The sequence below is a fragment of the Chrysochloris asiatica genome, unplaced genomic scaffold (assembly GCF_000296735.1).
Source record: "Chrysochloris asiatica unplaced genomic scaffold, ChrAsi1.0 scaffold00076, whole genome shotgun sequence".
Taxonomy (NCBI): Eukaryota; Metazoa; Chordata; class Mammalia; order Afrosoricida; family Chrysochloridae; genus Chrysochloris; species Chrysochloris asiatica.
Genome location: NW_006408594.1, coordinates 3,148,957 through 3,170,904, shown reverse-complemented (window position 1 = coordinate 3,170,904; position 21,948 = coordinate 3,148,957). Strand labels below are relative to the sequence as shown.

At 53.8% G+C, this 21,948-nt stretch overlaps 1 protein-coding gene across 2 annotated transcripts in view; it reads right to left on the bottom strand.

Annotated features, from left to right (window-relative positions):
- Window positions 1–365: 365 nt before the first annotated feature.
- The window catches only part of CSNK1E (casein kinase 1, epsilon), a 23,768-nt gene continuing 2,185 nt past the window's right edge, over window positions 366–21,948 (bottom strand). For both annotated transcript variants that reach the window (XM_006865189.1, XM_006865188.1), the window contains exons 2-11: window positions 20,071–20,156; window positions 8,990–9,100; window positions 8,752–8,900; window positions 7,514–7,742; window positions 6,843–7,013; window positions 6,092–6,240; window positions 2,263–2,455; window positions 2,051–2,190; window positions 1,442–1,506; window positions 366–393 (exon numbers count right to left, since the gene is read on the bottom strand). In XM_006865189.1, coding sequence (XP_006865251.1) covers window positions 1,474–1,506; window positions 2,051–2,190; window positions 2,263–2,455; window positions 6,092–6,240; window positions 6,843–7,013; window positions 7,514–7,742; window positions 8,752–8,900; window positions 8,990–9,100; window positions 20,071–20,146 — 1,251 coding nt within the window. In that variant the 5' untranslated portion in view covers window positions 20,147–20,156 and the 3' untranslated portion in view covers window positions 366–393; window positions 1,442–1,473. The remainder of the gene's footprint in view (window positions 394–1,441; window positions 1,507–2,050; window positions 2,191–2,262; window positions 2,456–6,091; window positions 6,241–6,842; window positions 7,014–7,513; window positions 7,743–8,751; window positions 8,901–8,989; window positions 9,101–20,070; window positions 20,157–21,948) is intronic.

Genomic DNA, 21,948 nt, shown 5'->3' with positions numbered 1-21,948 from the left:
GACGAAGCCAGCTGCCCACTGTCACCCGGCCCCAGCCCGACGGCATGGGGGCTACATCTCCAACAGTGGGGCCATCCTCGCCCAGCTGGTGCCCGGGGGGAAGGGGGGGTGGGCCGAGTGGGGCCTTGGCGTCTGGCACATGCAGCCCCGAGACGGGACCGTTTGGCAGCCTGAAGGTTGGGGCAGTGGAGAACGTGGGCACAAGAATCCTCCGTGGGGAGGACCTCCCGTATCTTCTTGCCATTGGCAAAAATAAAAATAATCAAACAAAATCCGTTGGTTTTGTGCTGGGTTGTTTTCTTGTTGTTGGATGTGTGTGGTTTCTCTTCTTTTCTTTCCATTTTTGTTTTTGTTGGTTTTTAAAATTTTTTTAAAGAAAATACAGTGAAGACACTAGAAAGGGGCAGAGAGGAGACAGATCAGGTTCCAGTTGGTCTCTGGCCACCCACCCACCAGCCCCATTTCAGCTCCCCTCACTGTCCCCCTGGGGCCCCAGAGCTGGCTCAGGGCCCAGCCCACAGCAGATGCGAGGACAGAGACTCACTGTCCTTCCTGCCCTCTCAGGGAGGGGTGACTACCACACCTGTCCCACCCAGCCATGGTCCAGCCAGAGCAGGGGCTGGGGCCTGAGGACTGAGTAAGCCCCACTTCTATAGAGACAAGTATACTCAGGATGTGCTGGTATGACGCCAAGTCCCTGAAACGGAAACCATAACCTGCCAACATGATTTTGGGTCTTCCTTCTCTGGCAGCTGTCTCCCCATCCTCATGCAGCCCGTCAGCCCCACCTGGCTCAGCTGGCCAGAGAGGCCACCCGTGGGTTTGCAAGGACTACCAAGGGCTTCCTCTGACAGCACAGGGCACCAGTCTGAGTGCTTTGCAGGAATTAACCTGCTTGACCACACAGACGCTGGGAGTTGCAAGACTGGGCCAGGGCCCTAGACCAAGCATGGATCCACGACCAGTCCCTTTGCAACACCGTTTCCCAGAATATGCTACTGCAAACGGAGAGAGGACTGGCCCCGGGGAAGGAAGGTTTCCAACAGAAATGAGCCCTCCCCCATGCCTCACACGATTTGGCAAGGTCTACGGAGCTCTGGTAGCATAGTGGTTATGAATCGGGCTATGAACCGCAAGGTCAGCAGTTTGAAACTACCATTGGTTCTGTGGGAGAAAGACGAGGCTTTCCGCTCCCATAAAGATTTACAGCCTCAGAAACCCTGTCCAGGGTCGCTATGAGTCGGAACCGACTGTACAGCACATAACCACCACCACCAAGGAACTCTGGTAGCATAGTGGTACCGACTCCATGGTACTTACCAAAAAACAACAACAAGGTTTTCAACTCTCAAGGCCTCTTGGTTTTGAGGACTGCCTAGGCTGCTAGCACCCCAACCACACTGGCTTCCTCCTCAGGCCGGGGCCGCAGCCACTCACTCACCTACGCAAATACTGGTCTGTGGTGGCTCCTCTTCACTTCCCCAGGTGGTCAAATGGCACGCTGGTCTTTGGGGAGGTGGTGCCGAGGAAATAAGCATTAAGTTAAGTCCCTGAGTTTGTTGACAATGTTGAAGTGGCTAATCCCTCCCTCCTCACTGTGGATCCCACCAAACCCCTGAGCTCACAGAAGGGTTCTGGCATCTCCATGATCCCAGGGGGTCCTCACTTTAAAGGAAAGGAAACCATGACCTAGAGAGAAGGTCCCAAGACTGTCAGCCTTCCAGTTGTGGCCCCTGAGGCTCCTTCTCCACACGGGTGTGTGGGTGGGTGGGTGGGGGGCAGGGAACGAAGGATAAGCTCCCACCCTAAGACACTGCCCCACACCTCCTGACTTTCCTAGTCTACACATGGCCCTGAAGCAGGAACATGGGACTCAATCTGTGCTCTCAGTGCTCACCAAGACCCATGGGGACTTGATAATGGCAGGGACTTTGAGCACCTATTCTGAGCCCCTGGCACCCACCCTGGCTAGCCCTGGCAGTGAGGGCTGATTCCAGCTCGCCCCACTTCTGGAACCCAGAGGATTATCTGTGGTCAAGCCCCTGCTCACCTGTGAAGCTGAAATCCGGGACACCTCTTGCCGCCCAGTGAGGTCGGAGGACGAGACGTTGGCCGGCGCGCCTCTGTGCAGCCTCATACTCACTTTCCTCTCTCTGTCGACTCGGGAGATGGCTCTGGGAGAAGTATTGCCTACAGGAGGGGAGATCACCCTCAATGTGGGCCTCCTCAGGGGCTCTGCCCACCACCTGGGGCCCTGCTTACCAGCTTGCTGGATGCGGGAGGCTGGGGTGGACGTCACAGGCTCGGCAGCACTGCGGAGCCGGTTGGCAGTGGCCCCCGTGGGGGGTCCAGGGGGCAAGGCCCGGGTCGCAGACCCTCGCAACTGCCCCATCCTCTCCTCGCGCTCGTGTTCTCGCCGTTCCCGGTCCATGTCCTCGGGGTTCCGGGCTGCACCCTATGGGATTTGAGAGGAGATACACATTGAAGTCAGGGTGTTTGTGACCCAGAGCTCCCCTAGGGCAGAGCAGGGTAAGGGGCATGTGTGTACCTCGAGGGAGAGGAACCTCAGACACTCTTGGCTCCCTGAGCCCCAAAGATCAGGAAAACAAGACCCTCAAGGCCTGGAAATGACCCATGATCACGCAGTCCAGTAAGACAAAGCCACACAAACCTCCACAGAGAAGGGAGGGGTCTGAGGTGCACAGGGACCCAGCGCCCTGGCCTCATGGAGGATGCTGTCGGAGTTGAGCACCTGCTCCAAGGTGGCCAAGGGGTTAGGGCCTGTGCACACAGCCCTTGACATCTCAGGCTTTCAAACTGAGCAGGGCAGGTGTCTGGAAGCCCAGAGAGGAGAGAGTACATGTCCCAAGTGACCAAGTTCATCGAAGGCAGGGCCAAGCCTTGAGCCAAAAGCTCTCCCGTCGGAGGACTACCCTTTCTGTGCCCTGGGGCCCACAGGGCCACTGTCTGCCTTGGGTAGGAATTCAGGGGAGCTGGAGCAGAAACAGGGCTAGATGCCCCAGTGAAGAAGGATGAGGACCTACGGCCAGAGCAGGAACGTTCTGAGCCCCGGAGACCTGCCCTCCAGCCAACGACGCCCCAGCGTAGGAGGAAATGAGAAAGGCCCAGAGAGGAGCGTGCGCAGGAGCGGCACCTGGCGCGTTACCTAGTTGGTCCTGGGGCCGTCCACAGGGAAGGGCGGGGGGCTGGCATGAGGGGGGCCGCATCTGTGGAGAAGAGAGCTGCAGGCTGAGTTGGAGGGCTGCTCACAGGTCAGAGGGCAGGGGTTCCTGTAACCCTGTGTTTGCTCCCAGGGGGCCGAGAAGGCCAGTGAAGGGGTTGCTCTTGCCTTGCAGCAGACCTGGGACCAGACCGATCCCTGAATTCTGGTGAGGAAGTGGGACCCCTGCCTGTGGTCACACAGCTTGGGGACAGCACCCCCATGGGACACTGTTAAGAGATCTGCCTTAGGGGAACAGTGCAGGAAAGAATCCCCCCTCCCAGTCCTCTCTCCCAGTGCCCTGTCCAGGCAGGCTGGAGACTGCCAGCACTACCCCCAGAACCACAGCAAACCCATGGACCACCCATTTACTAAACACCTCCTGTGGGCAGAAGGCTGAGCCACCCCATTTCATAGTATGGGAAACTGAGGCCCACTGATTTGCTCAGAGGTGCACGACCCTGGCTGAGGGGAAGGCTGGAAGTCCTGCCCTTTAGGCCACAGTAGGCCTTAGCCAACATTCTCCACACTCCCACCCATCCCAAGCGACGTCTCAAGAAACACAAGCCAGGGAGCCTTCTTGGGCTTTATTTGCCAACAACAAAGTACAAAAGGTGAACCCCAAGATCCTACAAGCTGGATTTCTGTGTTGATTTTCTCCTGGTCGGTTGGCTCCAGGCTCCCAGGTCCTCTGATGCCCAATGTCAAGGGAATGGCCACTTTAAGGAGGGAGGGAGTCAGCACAGAGCCCTGTCCACCAGCAGGTGCTGCTGAAGACCTCCTGCAGACAGAGATGGGAGGCACCTGGCCGTAGGGTGAAGGGTGTGGAAGGTCCCACTTTGTTCAGCAGAAGCTTCTACCAGGAGGCTGCAGGGGTTGAGCTCAGCACGCTGCTGCCGGGGTCAAAGATGCACAGTGTCAGTGGTCCGCGAGCCAGAAGAGGATGGTGGAGAAGAATGTGGTTGGTGGCTGGACCCAGCTTCTGACTTGAGGGCCTGTCCCAAAGGGGGCCTCGGGACAGGGGTCAGAGCCCCAGCGATGGACAAGCAGGGTGCTCCTGGCTTGGGTCTTGTCGGTGCACTGTTCCACCTGAGGTTCTGTCACTGAGTCTTCTAGAGTGGCGTGTGTCCGAGAACTTTCTGTGATGATGGGAAGGCTCCTGTCAGCCTAGTGAGGGGAGCTACTAGCCCCTCGAGGAACCTGAGGACTTGAAATGTGGTGAAGACAACTGAGGAACTTGCTTTCCAGTTTTACGAAATGCGAACTCATTTCAAATGAGCCCCAAGTAGCCAATGGCTACCATGTTGGACAGCGCAGGTAGAGAGGATGCAAAATCTGTTCTTCGGGCTGTACTGAGCCGCAGAGTCAAGCCACCCGCAGTACCAACCTTGAGATGGCTTTACTGAAGGAATGAGTGTCTCGTGGCAAGAGGAGCTGTAGTCCCCTAGCTCTCAGCCATGGCCCAAGCCAGGAGATCAGGGTGAAAGGTCCCCTGTGCCCACCTCCCATCCCCAGCCCTGAACAGGAGGGCACCAGATGTCCCCCACTTTAAGATCCTTAGCCTGCAAAAACCCTGTTTTCCGTGCAATGACCCCAATCTGAGACAGAAAGAAAGGAGAGCTTTGGGCTCGAGTGTCCTGGAGAACAAGCCGCAATCCTGAGCGTCAGCCGAGTGGGCTGAGTGCACCGCCATGAAAGGAGAGCCACACCAGGATGGAGCAGGGGCTTTAATGTTCAGGTGACATACACAGGCTGCCCACTGGGCCTAGCTGGGGAGCCTTCTCCTGTCTGCCCCCACCAGGCCCCTGCAGGACAGTGGCCTTCATCCCTCCTCCAGATTCCTGCTTCAATCCCAAGGAGCCTCAGCTGGCGCCTTCTCTGCCAGCCACGCCCACTCAGGGATCACCACCACCATCCCACAGGACACCTCCTTGGCATTTGACACTTGACAACATCTGAACTGGGCCCTGGTGTCCAGACCATGGGCCAGTAGTTTTGGGGGGGCAGCTCCTCCAACTCCTCCACCTCCTCCACAGGCCTATCTGGAGGGTCCTGGGTGCCCAGGGGCGCCGGGCACCTGGAAGGGACAAGAGACAGCACAGCAGACACTCAGCCTCCTGTGCTCGCCCAGCCCAGTGGACAAGTCTTAGACAAGTCAGGTCTTGGAGGGTCCTTACCAGTAGGCGGGTGGGTTCGTGGGCCCAGCGCAGGGACAGGGGCGGGGGGAGGGTGGCGCAATGACTTCTCTGTCACAGGGCTGGGGCTGAGCCTGGCTCGTGGATGCCCCCTTTTCCAGAAGAGATTTGAAAGAAGACATGCGAATCACGGCTTCCAGAGCCTCGGGAGCAGCTGAGGAGCTCTTTACTCCACCCCCACACCCCAGGCCTCTTAGAAGAGGGAGACTGATTGGCCACCTAGCAAGACCCAGGGTCCCATGACCAGGAAGAAAGAAAGCAGCATGGATGAGTCTAAGCCAGCTAGGGGGACCCCAGTGAGAGTCACCACCTGGGATGTGCAGAACAGGAGGAGCAGAAGGGCATAGACAACCATCAGGGCAGCGGCGGGGTTCGCCAGCGCCACCCAGGCCCCGCCGGGGGCACCTAGGAGGAACTTGAAGGCAAGCCAGGTGCGTCTCATCCTGGTGTGAGGTGGCACCCTGCCTGGGCTCCACTGCCTGCGGTGGTGCCCACTGTCATCACTGATGAAGGTGGAATCAGGGGAACAGGGGGCCCCAGGGACCCCACGTGCACCGTCCAGCTCGTAGCTGCCGTGACTCGGGAGCCCCTCCCGCCATCGGGTCACTCTGACCTTCTGAGTTAAGGTCAGCCCTGTCCAGTTCCCCAAGCCCGCCTTGGCCTTTAGGTGACTCACGAATTTGAGCATGTTCCAGTCGAAGACATAGTCGTAGGAGAAGCCTTGCCGGTGGAAGAGATTGCGGAAGAGCTGGCGCAGGTAGGAGTAGTCAGGCTTGTCGTCAAACCGTAGGGAGCGGCAGAAGTTGAGGTATGTTGAGAACTCGGCTGGCAGGGAACAGAGAGGCCACTGTGAAGCTACACACTTCCAGGCTCACCAGCAGCCAGCTGTCCTAGTCCACCTACTCTGTCCCTACAAATAAGTTCAGTCTAATACGGGGCAAGATGAAGGCAGTACCGATCTATGTGCCTCCCCACGGTGATAAAAGCCTAAGCGACCCATAAGCAGAGCCTCTGAAGATAGAATGAGAGCAACCGAAGGTCTGTGAAGAATGAGCAAGTAGCCTCTTCCAATAGGCTGGCTCTGAAGGACCTTAGTTCACAGCTCTTCACTTGTTCTTGCCGAACATTCAGGGGAAACTGGTCATTGCCGACCAACAGCTAGGCTCAAAGGCTGTTCAAAAAACATTCATTCCTTTCTCAAAAAAGGAGAAAGAGAGAATGCTGGAGAGAGTCCTTGGAGATCAGGCCTGAGTGTGGGATGGAGAGCAGGCTGGGGAGGGTCCAGGCCTGCTAGCTGAATCAGAGCAGCGACAACAGCCTGTGGCTAATGTGCTAGGGACAGCAGCGGTGGCAGCTAAGACTCGGGGTGACCTCACCTTAGAAAATGCTGATGCCACCCCCCTGGGGCTTGGGTTGGGGCTACTCACAGGGGTAGCCTTTGCACAGGACCTCGATGGGCGTGGACATCTTCTTCTCACTGATCCGTTCGTACTTCTGGCGCTTGGTGGCCGCCTTGAGGCCCTGCCACGGCAGGGAGCCCAGGTTGAAGTACATGAGGACGTAGCCCAGACTCTCCAAGTCATCACGGCGGCTTTGCTCTGCACAGAGAATCAGGGCCAGGGTGAGGTCCCAGGGCAGAGGGCGCCAGCTCCTCCACCTGCAGGATGTCACTGAGGGGACATGTCCTCATCGGGTTCGCGGGTGCTGCCATTCTCCCCTCCCACAGAGCAGGGGCCTGAGGATCAGGATCTTTCCATTCAGTGTGGGCCCGCATTGTCCAGCTCATGCGCCCAGGTGACTCCTTGACAGGGCAGCCTGGCATCAGCCAGGCCAGGGGTCAGATCCCACACTGATACCAGCTAAGCTACCTGGGTGACCCCTCAGAGCCTGTGCTCCTCCCTCCATGAAAGGGAGGATGTGTCTGAACCCTTCCTGAGGTTGCTATGAGGAGGCAGCAGTTAGGCCCTCTATGGAAGGGTGGCCAGACACAGGCTCAGGCTTGGGGACAGCTGGGGAAGGGACTCTCTCAGAGTGAGGCTCCCTGGAAAAGTGTCTGGGAGCAGTAGACAGCCATGGCCGGCAGCTGCCATTCACTGACCAATGCCCAGGTGCGTGTTGATGGAGGCGTAGCGCGCTGTGCCAGTCAGGTTCTTGTTTTCCCGGTAGGGGATGTGCTGGTGGGTGCGGGCGTCCCGATATTTCTTGGCCAGGCCGAAATCGATGATGTACACCAGGTTCCCCTTCTTGCCTAGTCCCATGAGGAAGTTGTCGGGTTTGACGTCCCGGTGGATGAAGTTCTTGGAGTGAATATACTCAATTCGGCTGATCTGGGGTGGGTGAACGGATGCCAAGTCATTCGGCAAGTGTGCAACAGAAGGATTTTTGCTCTGGGTCCCCACTAGGGGCTGGGGAAAAAGATCTGTCTACAACTATGTAATAAGAGAACTTGAAGGGGAAGGCCAGGGAAAGCTTCCTGGAGGAGGTGACATTCAAGATGGACTTTCCAGGAGGAGTTCACCAAGCCTGTGAAGGAGCACGTGTGTGCCTATGTGTGGTGGTGGGGAGAGAGGAGGCAGGCAGAGAGCAAAGGCCAGAAAGCTAACAGCAGATCCAGAAACAAATCTATCTAGGAAGACACCGGGGTCCCTATGGGAGTCCTACCTGCCTGCCTGAGACAGAGGGCAGAGCACTACTGACCTACTCTTCAGCAGAGGTGACAGGGACAGAGAGCCCAGGGCTTCAAGAGCACCAAGGATAGGACTTGCCCCCTAGCTTCCAAAGGACACCAAAGTCAGGTGACAGTGCACACTTCTCTTTTCATTAATCGAGGTTTTGAAAGCTCGAATGAGCATCAGCATGTGTCCTGCCTATATAGCACGGTGCTGCCCCTTGTGGGGCCTCAGGCGTCATCTCCCATCTAGACAGCACAGCTGACACTCTGATGACCAGGGCCAGCCCCACACATAGTTCCAGGTCAGACTCCTACAATCTTTGTTTTTCAACATTACTGTCCTCCCTTTTGTTTATAAAGGGTTCATTTGGGGTACATGCTCTGGTCCAGGTATTGGGCAGTGTCCTACTTACCCATCAACAAGGCGACTGAGGCTCAGAGAAGCTCAGCAACTCACTGAGGGACACCATGCTGGGGCAAGACCCACGCCTGTGTGAAAGTCCCTCAGTCTTAGACCCTCCCCCAGAACCCAACTCAGAAGGTCTGCTGGAATCCTACCGCCTGGAACAAGAACTAGGCCCCTCTGATGTCCTGTTACCGCCTCTTCATCTAGGGGTCTCGGGAGGTGGGAGGTGGCAGGGCGGGCAGCTGGCGGGGACACTCACCATCTGGTCGGCCAGCAGCAGCACCGTCTTGAGACTGAACTTGCGAGAGCAGAAGTTGAATAGGTCCTCGAGGCTGGGTCCCAGCAGCTCCATGACCATGACGTTGTAGTCCCCCTCAGCTCCACACCACTTGATGGACGGGATCCCCACTGAGGGCCAGGCAGGGGCTTCCATCAGGGGCTGTCCCACCCTCCCACCCCCTCCACTCCACACAGTCTGCCAGGCCCCTGGCCCTCACCTCCGCCCTGCATCATCTTGTAGAACTTGCTCTCAATATGTAGTTGGGGATGCTTCGTTTTCACACACTCCAGTTTGATGGCCACTTCTTCACCAGACGCAATGTTGGCACCTGCCCACGGGGGAGAAGCAAGGGACCATGGTTATCCTTGGCTGGTTGGAGCAGCCCCAGGCTCCCCAACTCAGCGTTTCTGAGGTCTGTTGCGTACCAGGCCTGGGTCAACTCAGCATCCACCTTGAGGTCCTCAGAACCTCTTGGGGAAGGCTGGAAGGAGGCAGGGCTGGACAGCAAAGCTGGGTGGGGTGGGTGTCAGAGAAGAGCAGCTAAGTAAAGTGAAGTAGATGAGAAACCACAGATCAGTCAGAGGAGCACAGGTGGGGTGAGCCCGCAGCAGCCCAAGGTAAGGGACAGAACTCTATCCAGCGGAGCAGGTGCCACTGAAGATGTTCGAGTGGGAGGGAGGGCTTGAGTGGGGAGGTTGGGGGTTAGAGAGGGGCGGGGCAAGGCTGGTGCAAGGAGCCTAGTGGAGATGATGAGGGCCACAGCAAGAGTCCCTGGGTGGAGCAGATGAGTAGCAGCCTCCTCTGATAAAGAGGAAGACCCCAACAACATGGACTGACACTGTGGTAGCAGCAACAGGCTCAAACGCAACAACCATGAGGCTGGTACAGCACCGGGCAGTGTTTGTTCTGCCGTGCTGAGGGTTGCTATGAGTCGGAACTGACTGGACGGCACCTAACAACACAACAACTGCTAACCTACAGGCTGGGGGCTCAGATCCACCCAGAGGCACCTTGGAAGAAAGGCCTGGTGATCTGCTACTGAAAAATCTGCCACTGAGAACTCGGTGAAGCACAGTTGACTCTGACCCACATGGAATCACCATGAGGTGGGAGTCAAACTAGCCCATCTCAATACTGATCCTGTGAAAGGCAGCCCCCACACCTCCCCTCCTACGTCTCATTCAATTCACAAGGAGCCATTCCCATTTTACAGATGAGAAAACGGAGACTCAAGTCCAGTGTCACACAGCTAGTAAATAAATGGTGGATTAGAGGGATCAACCCCAGCTCTGCTGGCCTCTCAGTCTAGGGAAGAGGGCCTTTCCCACCACACTCTTGGTATCTAGGGGCTCTGCCTGTGGAAATACCCTCACACAAAACCCTGGGGCTGCCCCATGGCTCAAGAAGTCACAAAAGGGACCCAAAAATCCAAATCGCAGCTGCTTCCTTGCCTCAGTTTCCCTAGCTAGATGAGCTGGGCTAGGTGAGAGCTAGGCTGAGGCAGGGAAACTGTATCTGCTGTTAATTAAGCAATGCAGTTCTAAGGAGCCCTGATGGTGCAGTGGGTTGAGCACTGGGCTGCGAACCAAAAGGCTGGCAGTTTACACCCACACAGGAGAACCAAGAAGCAACAGCTTACTTCTGTAAAGATCTGCCACCTTGGAAATCCTGTGGGTAGTTCCACTGAGCCCTAAAGGGTTGTGATGAGTTGGAATCGACTTACCAGCAGAGAGCTAGGTAGGTTTGGTTCAGTCCTTACACACTCAAAGATAGAAAAGAAGTACAGAGACAGACACAATCATAGTAAGAGCTAAGTATTGAGTAAAGCCAGCATTCTAAATTGGGGGAAAGATGGAACTCATCGATAAATGTCATTGAAACAAGTTCTTTCCATGGTGGATAAAAACCTCGTATCTCACACCGTTCAAGTCCCAAGTGAGCCAAGAGCTATGTGTTCAAAAAGTTTTAAAAGGTGAAAGTACATCTTGGATTGAATGATGTCCCCCCCAGTATGTGTGAACCTGGCTGGGCCATGATTCTCAGTGGTTTGGTAATGAAGTAATTTGGCACAAGGTGATTGGATGTGACCAACCAATCAGTAGTAAGAGCAGAGTGAGAGGAGGGAAGCACTAAGGAAGCAGAGCCAGGAGTGGTCCTGCACTGAGAAACTCCCGGACCCAGGGGAAGACCAAGAAACACAGAGATTCCAAGGGGCTGTAGGTCCAGATGTGCTGAAAGGAGACAAAGACCTTCCCACTAAACCAGCAGAGTGTGAGAAGGCTTTCCCCTAGAGCTGGTCCCCTGAATTCAGACTGTAGTCTCATCAACTGTGAGAGAATACATCTGCTTGTTAGAGCCACCCACCTGGAGAACTAAGGTCTTGGTTGGTACAACCACTTTGGAAACCAGTTTGGCGTTTATCAGACAACACTGAACAACGTGCTAGCCAAAGGGGTAACTCCACCCCCAAGACAGCCCCTTAGAAATGCGTGTGTACCAGGTCCGACAGCAGCAAACAGCCCAAAGGCCCCAAAACGGCCAAGTGACCAAACAAACAGTAACAAATCATGCCAAGGAGAATGTTCCCGAGTGGAGACACAGGCTGGATGCCGGGACAGCTTCAAGCTGCAACACGGGCAGTTCCCAGCATCTTAACACAGAGTGAAACAGCCTAGTGACAGAAGAATGCAAGCTCCGCTCTATTTGTCTATGTTTCAAAAACTGGAACATAAACAACCTCTGAAAAACAGTGGCTGTGGAATTATTTCTGACTCATGATGACCCCGTGCGTGTCAGAGTAGAACTTGGCTGCATAAGGTTGTCAGGAGCTGAGTTTGGGGAAATAGATCACCAGGGTTTTCTTCTCAATTGTCTCTGGGAGTACCTGAACCTCCGACCTTTCAGTTACTAGCTGAACACTTGAACAATTTGCACCATACAGAGATTTATTAGGTGCCGGTGAGCAGGTTACAAATCACAGTGAACATATTTATGTATTACAGAACATTGCTGGCCCTGATGTAACCAGGAGCAACATCTTTAATGAGGCGCTCTGGTGGCACAGTGGTGAAGCACTGGGCTGCTAATCAAAAGGACAGGGATTCTAACCCACCAGCTGCTCCACAAGAGACTGTCTGCTTCCGTCAAGATTACAGCCTTGGAAACCTAGGGGTCTGTTGACTCTGTGTTACACGGTTGCTATGAGTCAGAATCGACTAGACAATGGGGTTTTTTTTGGGTGGCTAAGTTAAAAAAAATCAGTAATGAACTCTATGAGAGGAAGGTAGGCGGTGGGGGGGTGGGAAGGGGCACTCAGGGTGATGGGCATGTTCTCCTCCTTCAACTGAACCCCAGGAGGAGAGAGACTAGGATGTCTTAAACCGTGTGTATATCTTTCATCTATTTTTTTTTTTTTAGTTTTTACTGTGAATTGAGTGATAGTTTACATGGGAGAACATCGGTTTTACACTCATCATTTCATTGCAAAGATTACAATCTCCTTCATCTATTCTTTGGTATACAAGCCACAGTTAAAAACCCCAACAACACACAAAGAAACAATGAAATGTTAGAGGAAGGGAGAACTCACTTATAACCTCCCGGTCTGTTTTATCCCTGACTTGAAATCCAGACAAATACCGCCCCGTCTCAACCTCCTTTTGCATGGTAGTAACTTCAGAAGCAAAGTCTTCAGAAAAACATACTTGCAAAGGCTAATATACAATGAGCTCCTACAAATTGGCAGGAAAAAGACCAAAGACTTACAGGATGATGAGGCAAAGGACTTGAAGAGACCCGTCAGAGGGAAAGGATTCATTAATATAAATTGCTTTTAAAGAAATCCTAAGGCGACTCCATGCATTTCTTATACGAGAAGATGTTCAAACTCCTCGTAAGAGAAAAGGAGATTACGATTGTACTTGAAGATCACTTTTCATGGATCTGATTGGCAAAACTTCTGAAATATGAAGCCACACGTTTGTTGGCATAGCTGTGGGGCAGTAGGCAGCCTTCCCAGATGATGGAAGTGCAAAATGGAGTCATCACTACTGAGAGGCCATTTGGCTCTTCTTTTGGAGAAGATCTTCCATTTGTGCCCCGGGCAGAGTAAAACACCATGGCTACCCTGTCACACCATTTGCAAGAGCAAAGGTCTGGAACCTATCCAAATGTCTATCATTCAAAGACTGGTTAAATAAAGAATGGCTCAGCTATAAAGCAGAATACAGTGGAAAAAGAATGAGGAAGCACTCTCTATACCAAAGAGGAAAGATCTCCCAAATACAGGAAGTGAAAAAGCAAAGTGCAGAACAGGGTGTCTTCTACTCTGTTAAACCAAGATGGGGAAATGTTAAGTACCTGTGTTTGTTTGTATCTAAGTAAAGAAACAGACAACAGATACATGAAAAGTAACAAGTAGCTGGGGAGGGCAGGTGGATGCAGGACTGGGGGCAGGGAAGGACTTTTTCTAAACCTCTTTACTGAGATAGGTTCAGTCCTTTTAAGTGTTCAATGATTTTTTTCCCCTTATATTCACAAGATTGTGCAACCATCACCACACATTTATTTTAGAACATTTTCATCACCCCAAAACACCCATCCCCAGGAGTACACACACCCTATTTTTCCCCAACACACCAAGCCCTAGGCAACCACTAATCTACTTTCTGTCTCTCTGGATTTGTCTTTGTGGGACATTTCACATAAATGGAGTCAGACAACATGTGGTCTTTTGTGAATGACTTCTTTCACTTAACATGTTTCTGTTGTTTTGACTTTCAAACCACATACTCGCTTAAAAAAAGAAAGATGGTGACGTCCAAGGAGCACTGGGGGAGAAAGTGCTCTGCAAACCATAAAGAACTCTGGCTCATCACTGAGGTGAGCCACATATGCCTCCAGGGGACTGTAAGGACATTATGTGTGATATGGAGTTGGCCACCTGGCCCAGGAAGCAGGAGAGTGGGCTGGTTATGAGACCGTGGGGGCCAGAGCCAAGCTGTTTACACTTGAGTCCTGACTCTCACTTGCTAGCTGGGAGCCCATAGGTAAGTCACATGATGATTCCATGACAGCAGTGGCACCAATTGCCACTGAGTTGACTGACACCTGGTGATCTCAGGTGTCAGGGTAGAGCGGTGCTTCCTAGGGGTTTCAATGCCTAAAGTTTTCAGAACGAGACTGCCAGGCTTTTCTTCTGAGGCTCTTCTGGGTAAATACAAACCTCCAACCTTTCAGTGTGAGCAGTTGAGCACGTTAACATTTTGCACCACCCAAGGGACTCCCACTACGACAGGACCTAGCTTGTTAGGTTGTTTTGAGGAGCTTAGAAGTGTGTCGGGCCCACAGTGAATGCTCAATGGATGTTCAGGGTAATGTGGAAGTTACCAGCCTCTGAGCTAGATGCAGACAGGCACCACTGTGACTGTGGGCTGTGCGCCTTCCTAACGGAGGGCTGCTCATGGGGTTCCTGGCTTCACAGCAGGACCAGGCCAGGCAGGCCTGAAAGGGAAGGGGGCTCAGAAAATGCTGAATGGTCTGGTGCAGCTGGAGCTGAAGAGGGCAGCAGAACATATGCACAAGGGCAAGACCTAAAGAGCCTTGAATGCCGAGCCAAGACCCTGGTGTGCAGCCTGAGGCTCCAGGAGCCAGGTAGGCATATGATTACAGGGTATCTCAACTGGTGATACTTTAGGCCAGATCATTCTCTGTGCATTGAAGGTTTAGCAGCATTCCTGGCCTCCACCCACAAAATGCCAGTAGTACCCTCCTCGTCTGTAACAGCTAGACATGCAACCAGACATGTCTCTTGCCAAAGGTCCCTTGCAGAGCAAAGGTGTCCTCCCACCCCCTTTGGAACCCGCTGGGGGCGGCTTGCGGGGAAGGGGGACGGTGAGGGGGAGCCAGAGGAGGCTGTTGCAGTCCAGGCAGGCACTGCTGGGTGGGGGCATGGAGTCAGGGACTATATAATCCTGGTGATTCAGCTGACGTGAGCCAGGTAGAGAGGTGCAGGACACACCGCCCTGGCCTGGGTTGGGGAGGTGGAAGGGAGGAGCCTTCACCCCATTGAACCTCATGTCATCCTGCCATGGGTGATAAGTAGAGGCCAAGATGCAAAAGGTCAAGTGACTCAGTGCCACACAGGTCTCCAAGGACAGGAACCCAACCTCTAAGGCTCGAAACCTTTGGCCAAGAGCTGCCTCTCCCAAGGGGCCCTGCTGTCCAGAGGCCAATTTCCCCACCGCTGGGCCTCTTCAAGACTCTAAATCCCTGTCAGGAACCTGCCAGCCCTTCCACCAATCTCATTTAACACCACCTCTGAGCTGAGGTTCAGAAAGGTTAAGTAACCTTCCTAAAGTCACACAGCTGGAGGGAGCACAGCCAGGACATGAAACTTAGTCCCTGCTTCGTTCTCCACGCAGTTCCCTAGTTTCTCATTCATTCTGCCATCAGCCACATCCTGAGCCCTGGGCCACTAAGACAGCCCTGAGTCAGAGACGCAACCAAAGATCATTCTGACTCAGAGAAAAGTCCCAGGACAGGTGCTGAGGATGGGGAGCTCAGCCAGGGGTTCCAACCCCAGCCACGGAGGGGGTTGTGTCTAAGGGAAAGGCTGTCTAGGATTGCCGGAGAGGGACATCACGTGCAGGTCGTCCTGGGTTTCAGGAACAGAATGTGGCCCACCAATTAGAAAGCTGGCCTTGTGTGGGGCTAGCTAGTCTGTAAAGGAAACTTGGACACAGACAAAGGCCTGGCTAGCTGTAGTGAGGCAAAGACCTTAGAAAGTTCTGGGTGGGAGAAGGTGTCACTCCAGACACCCACACAGACACATGGACACACGGTCTTGCTGGAGCAAATACAATGGGAACTTTAGCCACCCCACTTACGAGACGCCTGAGCCCTGGTGGCACTGCAGGTCAAGCACTTGGACTACTAACCACAAGGCAGGCTGTTCAAACCCACCAGATGCTTTGAGGGAGAAAGATGAGGTGATCCGGTCCCGTAAAGATTCACAGTCTCGGGAGCCCTGTGGAACACACCTCCGGCCTAGTGTCAGTCACTGTGAGTTGGAACTGACGATGGCAGCGGATGGAGCGGGTTACCAGAGGCCTGGCACATTCCCCAAACGCTCACTCCCACAACCACGTACTTGGGGAGCACTGTTTCCCCACCCTTTTCAATACTCTAGAAGTGCCCAGGGGTGCACAGCTGGTGAGTGGCAGAGTGTGGTGCAGGCTAGCTTTCGTTGGACCCTGAGTAGCCAACTCAAGACACTTAAAGAAGCTGGCCCCCACCCCTTGGCTAGCTCCTAAAATTGCTGAGGTGGGTGGTGAGGGCTTGAAGGGAACCTGGGCCTTGCAGCTGCACCCCCCCACGTGATGCACTGGGCTGATCCTGGAGGCCACGCCCAACCCCACCCCCAGAGGCCATCTGGAGCTGGGTCCTGGCCCAGAGACCAGTGACAAGAATGTGCCTGTGCCCAGAACTTTGAACAAAAGCCATGGAGTCTGGGATCCTGCTCTAGGCCTGACAATCACAGTGTAGTGTCCTGACACTAGCATGGCAGGGTCCCACACCAGGGCAGCCCCCAGCCAGCCCATGGTCCCCTTCCTCCCAACCAGGCCCAAGAGCACCCATATCCTGGGACGGGAGCTGGACTGTAGGCCAGTCATCTCATTGAAAGCTGCTCCCACAACTCCGTACAGATGAGGAAACCAAGCTGGCAGAGACCAAGGCATCTGCTCAGGGCCTTACAGCAAGCAAAAGGCAAACCCAGCACCCAAACCATAGTTGAACGGGTTCTAAAACTTCTGTACAGAAGAGTAAATTGGATCTTGTTTTTAAAATGAACTCGATGTCACTTGGGGTCACCATGAGCTACAACAGATGACTAAGAGGATAAACAGGAAGTCCTGCCCTGAGGGAGGTCCCAGGACATGGACCAGGAACATTAACTGAGTGAACCTGGGCTGCCCCATCCTTCTCTGGGGCTCAGCTTCCCTTCTGTAGAAGAGGTAAGATGCTGTCTGAGAACAGATGTGCATCTGCGCCAAGAGCCTACCTCGGAACGTGTACCTGCAAGCCAGCAGCCTCCCCAGGCTCCTATGCTAAGCCTGAGCCTCTCAAAAGTAAGATGGGTCTTATAGGACCAGACAGCGTTTCTGTTGGTTATACACAAGGCACCTCGAGTCTCCACCAACTCAATATTAACAAGATGGCGACCATATCCAGGACCATACATATCTCTGTTGTTGTTGCTAAGTGTTGTTGAATCGACCCTAACTCATAAAGACCCCGTGTAGGGTTTCTGAGGAGCAACTCATGAACTTGAACCTCCAACCTTGTGGTTCAAACCGACCTTGCAGTCCAGCGCATTAACCAGCAGCGACACACCAGGACCATACATACCTCTGGCAGAGGACATTCCCATATTGTATTTGCACTGCTATAAATAGATCCTTGCATGTAGTACAGCAAATAGTGGGCAAAGTTATAGAAACTTCTCAGCCATAACCAAACACCTTGAGTGAATCAGTCACTGGGCTTGGGGGCTGAGGACCACAGCGTGGGGGGACAGCTAAGTCAGCAGGCATAACATCGTTCACAAAGACAATGTTCTACTTCTGCCTGTGGTGAGAAGGGATAAGGTCTTCCACCTAAGATGCAACTACTGGTCTCGACCCATCCAGAGGAAAGAACAGAGAAGGAAAGCCTAAGACTCAAGGAAACAATTAGACCACAGGGCTAATGGAACACTGAGCCCTCAGCCTCCTCCCTCCACTAGCTGCCCTGAGACCAGACAACTAGATGGTGCCCGGTTACCGCTACTGACCAGGCTAATCTGGAACAAAGAAGGTCCTGAACAGAAGAGGAGAAAAAGGTCAAACAAAATTCAAAATCATAGAAAAGACCAGACTGGCTGGTCTGACAGACATGGAGGAAGTCTGAGACTGTGGTCCTCAGACACTCTTCGAACCATGAACTGAATCCACTCGTGGAGATTACTTTCAGTCAAACACTGGACAGGCCTATAAAGTGAACAAGAACAGCAGAGAGGAAATCACCAGCCATAGGAGACCCAAAGGGCAGCAAGTCCAAACCCAAAGCTCAGAAAGCAGGAAGGGTCAGGAAAGAAAGAGGAATGGAAAGCGGGAAGAGCGTGGTTACACTGAGGAAATTACAACAAATGTTAGGAAGCAAACTGTGTATGAACTGTTGGACAGAAAACTAATTTGCTCTGTCAACTTTCACACAAACACACACACACAAAGCCCAAGCAGATACCTCCCCCCAGTGCCACCGACTCACAGGGGCCCTATAGGTTAGAAAAGAAGTGATTCCCAGGGTTTTCTGAGGCTGTAAATCTTTCCGGGAGCAGAAAGCCTCATCTTCTTCCCATGAAACTTTGAATCACTCACTGGCTTTGTAGCTAGCAACCCAATGTCACCAGGGCTGCTGGGTAATTCAACAAATGAGGAATAGACAGACCAGGGACCTGAAGTCAGACCTGTCTCCACACCCCAACTTTTCTCTGCCAGGAAGCTGGACCGCTCACACATCTTTGCCCGTTGCAGGACCGAGGCTCACATCCCCCCTTCACTGACACCCAGTGTAGGCAAGCCACGGCCTGGATTCCCAGCTTCGGGGTGTCCAGAGCAGAGGCTGGTCTGTGATGGCCTTAACAATTGCCCTCCCGGCTGGCATTCAAAATTGCTTCACGTCCATAACATAGTTTGTGGATAGCCAGGCATTGTCATCACACTAACGTTAAAGATGGGGACACTGAGACAGAGCAGCCACACCAAGCCAGTCTAGACCCTGGGTCCGTTGGACATCTCTGTCCCCTACCCTGCCATCTTCATCTTCTCACTTGTGTGCGGGCCTGTGAGGACAAAGTGGGCTTTTCTAGTCTGAGGCAGTGTGCCCTTGGGCTGCCCACTCAACCTCGCTGCCCTTCTTTTCCTGCTATGTGAAATGGGATCACACAGCACTGTCTCTTGGTGACAGGAGCCCACATTCTACAAGAGCGCTACGTGCTCTTGGCCCTTTTCTCCTGCATGTGGGGACATGGGTGTCAAGGAGACCCACACACAGATTTCATACGGCCTGACCCCGGGGGTCAGAGAAATGCCCCAGGGCAGAACTAACTTTTCATTTTCCAAGGAGGGAAACAGAGGCACAGATGTAGCCCATGTCTGCTTCCAACGGTGCCTACTACCAAATCCACTGCTGCCGAGTTAAAGCAACCTCACAGCTACCCCAGAGCAGAACTGCTTCACACAATTTCCGAGAGTACAAACCTCGACGAAAGTAGGCAGCCTCATCTTTCTCCCACAGAGCTGATGGTGGGTTTGAACAGCTGACCTTGAGGCTAGTAGCCCAACCCTTAATCCACCAGAACTCCTTTTTCCAAGGGTTCAGGGACAGAAATGAGAGTAAATCCCGGGGGGTTTGCCCTAACAACACCAAGCCCCCACCCTCATGGAGACCCCACGTGTACAAGGGAGAACTGCTCCACAAGGTTTCAGGACTGCGATCTTTCCGAAAACTGTTTTCTGAGATGTCTCTGGGTGGGTTTGAAGCACCAACTTTCCAGCTATTAGTCTAATCCAAGTCTCCCATATCCACAACTGCAAAGGGCAGGCTGTGGGCTCCTGACAATGTCCCTTAACCCGCTGACGTCTTGCCTAAGCAAATGGCATTCCAAGGCACAAACCACACTTCTTCCAGGCCAAGGAGAGGAGTGAGTGGTCAGCAAAATTTTAAAACTGACAATGTTAGAGTGAACTCAAGATTTTTAACAGGAAGCACATCCGGGGAGATGGAGATCCCTCCAAAGAAGAAAAGCCCACTGGGAGCCTGCGTCATTCCAGGGCTAAATTCCAGGGGGCCAGACCACAGGGCGGGGCCTGGCTGGGGAATAAGTAGTATAGGGTTTTTCTCCCAAAAGTCAAGGGACAGGAGGCTAACCCGGGGGCATTCCCACGCCCTGCTGGACACCCAGGTCCACCGCAGCTCTAGAGCTAAAAATACCCTCCTATCCAGGCCAGCAAGTAGAAGCTCCCACCCGGCCCGTGAGAGGAACCTTACAATCAGCTGCACCCCAACCTGCTGCTTCCTTCTCTATCAGGGATGGCCCTGGGAACAGGGGTCAAATGGGCCCCCAGAGCCCCAGAGCCAAGCCCCAGCTTCAGATCCTGAGATCTTAAGATCATTCCTCCTCCCTGCCCCCAGGGCTGTCCCAGGGCCCCAACAACGATCTCACGATCTCGATCTCACTGGTGCCACAACACTTACCCAGGTAGATATCCCCAAAGGACCCACTCCCAATCTTGCGGCCCAGGCGGTACTTGTTCCCCACACGTAGCTCCATGTTTCACTTGCTGCACTGCGGAGGGAAGCAGATACTGGGGTTAGAGAAGTGGGGTGCTATGGAGGAGGACAAGTATACTGGGCCCCATCCCTTCCCACCAGAGGCCAGGTGAAGAAGCCACAAGGAACCGGCCATCATTGCTCCCAGTGTTTAGGCAGGGATGTGGCCTGAGGGCAACCAGGTGTCAGGATGCTCTGAGGAGACATCAGGCAGAGGAGAGCTGGGGTTGGTTTAAAAGAGGTTTCAGCTCAGCCAGGCAGAATGTAGAACTGGGGACAAGGAAGGGGGCATTCAACCGGGGGACCTCTCCCAAGAGCAGCCTCTCTAGGAGAAAGCAAACCCCAAGGGGCTAGGACCCTGAACAGCCAAATCAAGGACAAAAGAGGATGAGGAGTAGGAGAGGTAGAGGGAGACAAGAACTGACCAGTCTGGAGGCATTGCCATGGCAACCACAAACGAACCCCAACCTCCAGCAACGGGAGGACAAGTTGAAGGGAAGGGTCCCAAAGGGGACTGAAACCACCACTCACCCCCATCCCCAAGCCTCTGCAGCCAAGACCTCTGCAGCCTGGCCTGGTTCTCCCAAGAGTCCCCTGGACCCAGAGGTCAGACCTCACAGGGTACCATCATGCCCTGCAGGTGAGAGGCCTCATCCCCATCCAGAAGGCAGTCAGGAAAGCAACCCCCAAGAACAGCCACCTTCCACTCATCTGCCCACTCTACCTCATGATACCATGACATCGTCCTTCAAGACTAGAGAAGGAGCCACTTCCCTTCTTGGGTGCCTAAGACCATGGGCCACCTGGGAGATGTACCTCTGCTAGGCCTGAAGCAAAGGTCTGGGTCTTTTTACTCTTGGCCAACAGAAGAGATTTAAAGGCCGGCCAGGGTTTCTGCAGTTGGGGTAACAGGGATCAGCAGATTCAGAAATAAGGAGGGACACCCAGGATCCCTAAATCCCAGAGTGTTTATTAGAAGGCTATCCTTTTAAAAACAGGGTGGTGAAGTCCAGAGAGGTCATGACACTGGCCCCACACCACCCAGTAGCAAGATAGGGCAGAGTGCCCCCAAGGCCCCAAGGTTTCTGCAGCCCCACCTGAGAGCCTTCCACCAGGGCCACGAGGCAAAACAGGATGACGGAAAAGCAGCTGTACCAGGCAAATGATCTGCCCCTTGCCTAGCCAAGCACACTCCCCAAGCCAGGCCAAACTGGGAAGGGGGATGGGAGCTTAGGCAGAAACCCCACTTGGGCCAAGGGGTCAACAACTCCGGCCCAGGCCCTGGCTTGTAGGAGGACCACCAGCCCTTTACCCCCTAGCCACAAAAGAAGTAGCCTCCATGGGGTGCCAGCCCAACTCTGGCTCTCCTTCAAGGGCCTTTGCCCACGCGCCTGGCCAGTCCCTGCCAGCAGCACACACTCCACACTTGCAAGAAACCCACACGCCACACACCAGTCTGCCGCCACACACCAGTCTGCCGCCCGAGTGTGTATACTCCAAGGAAAGAAAGGAAAGCAGGGGTACACCAGCCGCCCTCCCAACACCAATTCAGAGACCACACACAGCCGCAGGTTAGGAAAAGGAACATAAATATCTCTGCATTCTATATTACATAAATACCCACACTGGGTTATATAAATACCCGTGCCCTCGTTTAGATGTCTTACATAAATACACTACATATGGCCCCCAGCCCCTCTCCACTCCTGGGGCTGTCAGCAGAGAGTCGAGGGGGTGCCGGCAGCAGCCCTGTGGGAGACCAGCACTGCTTAGTGCTAGCTACCCAGACTCGACAAGGTCTCC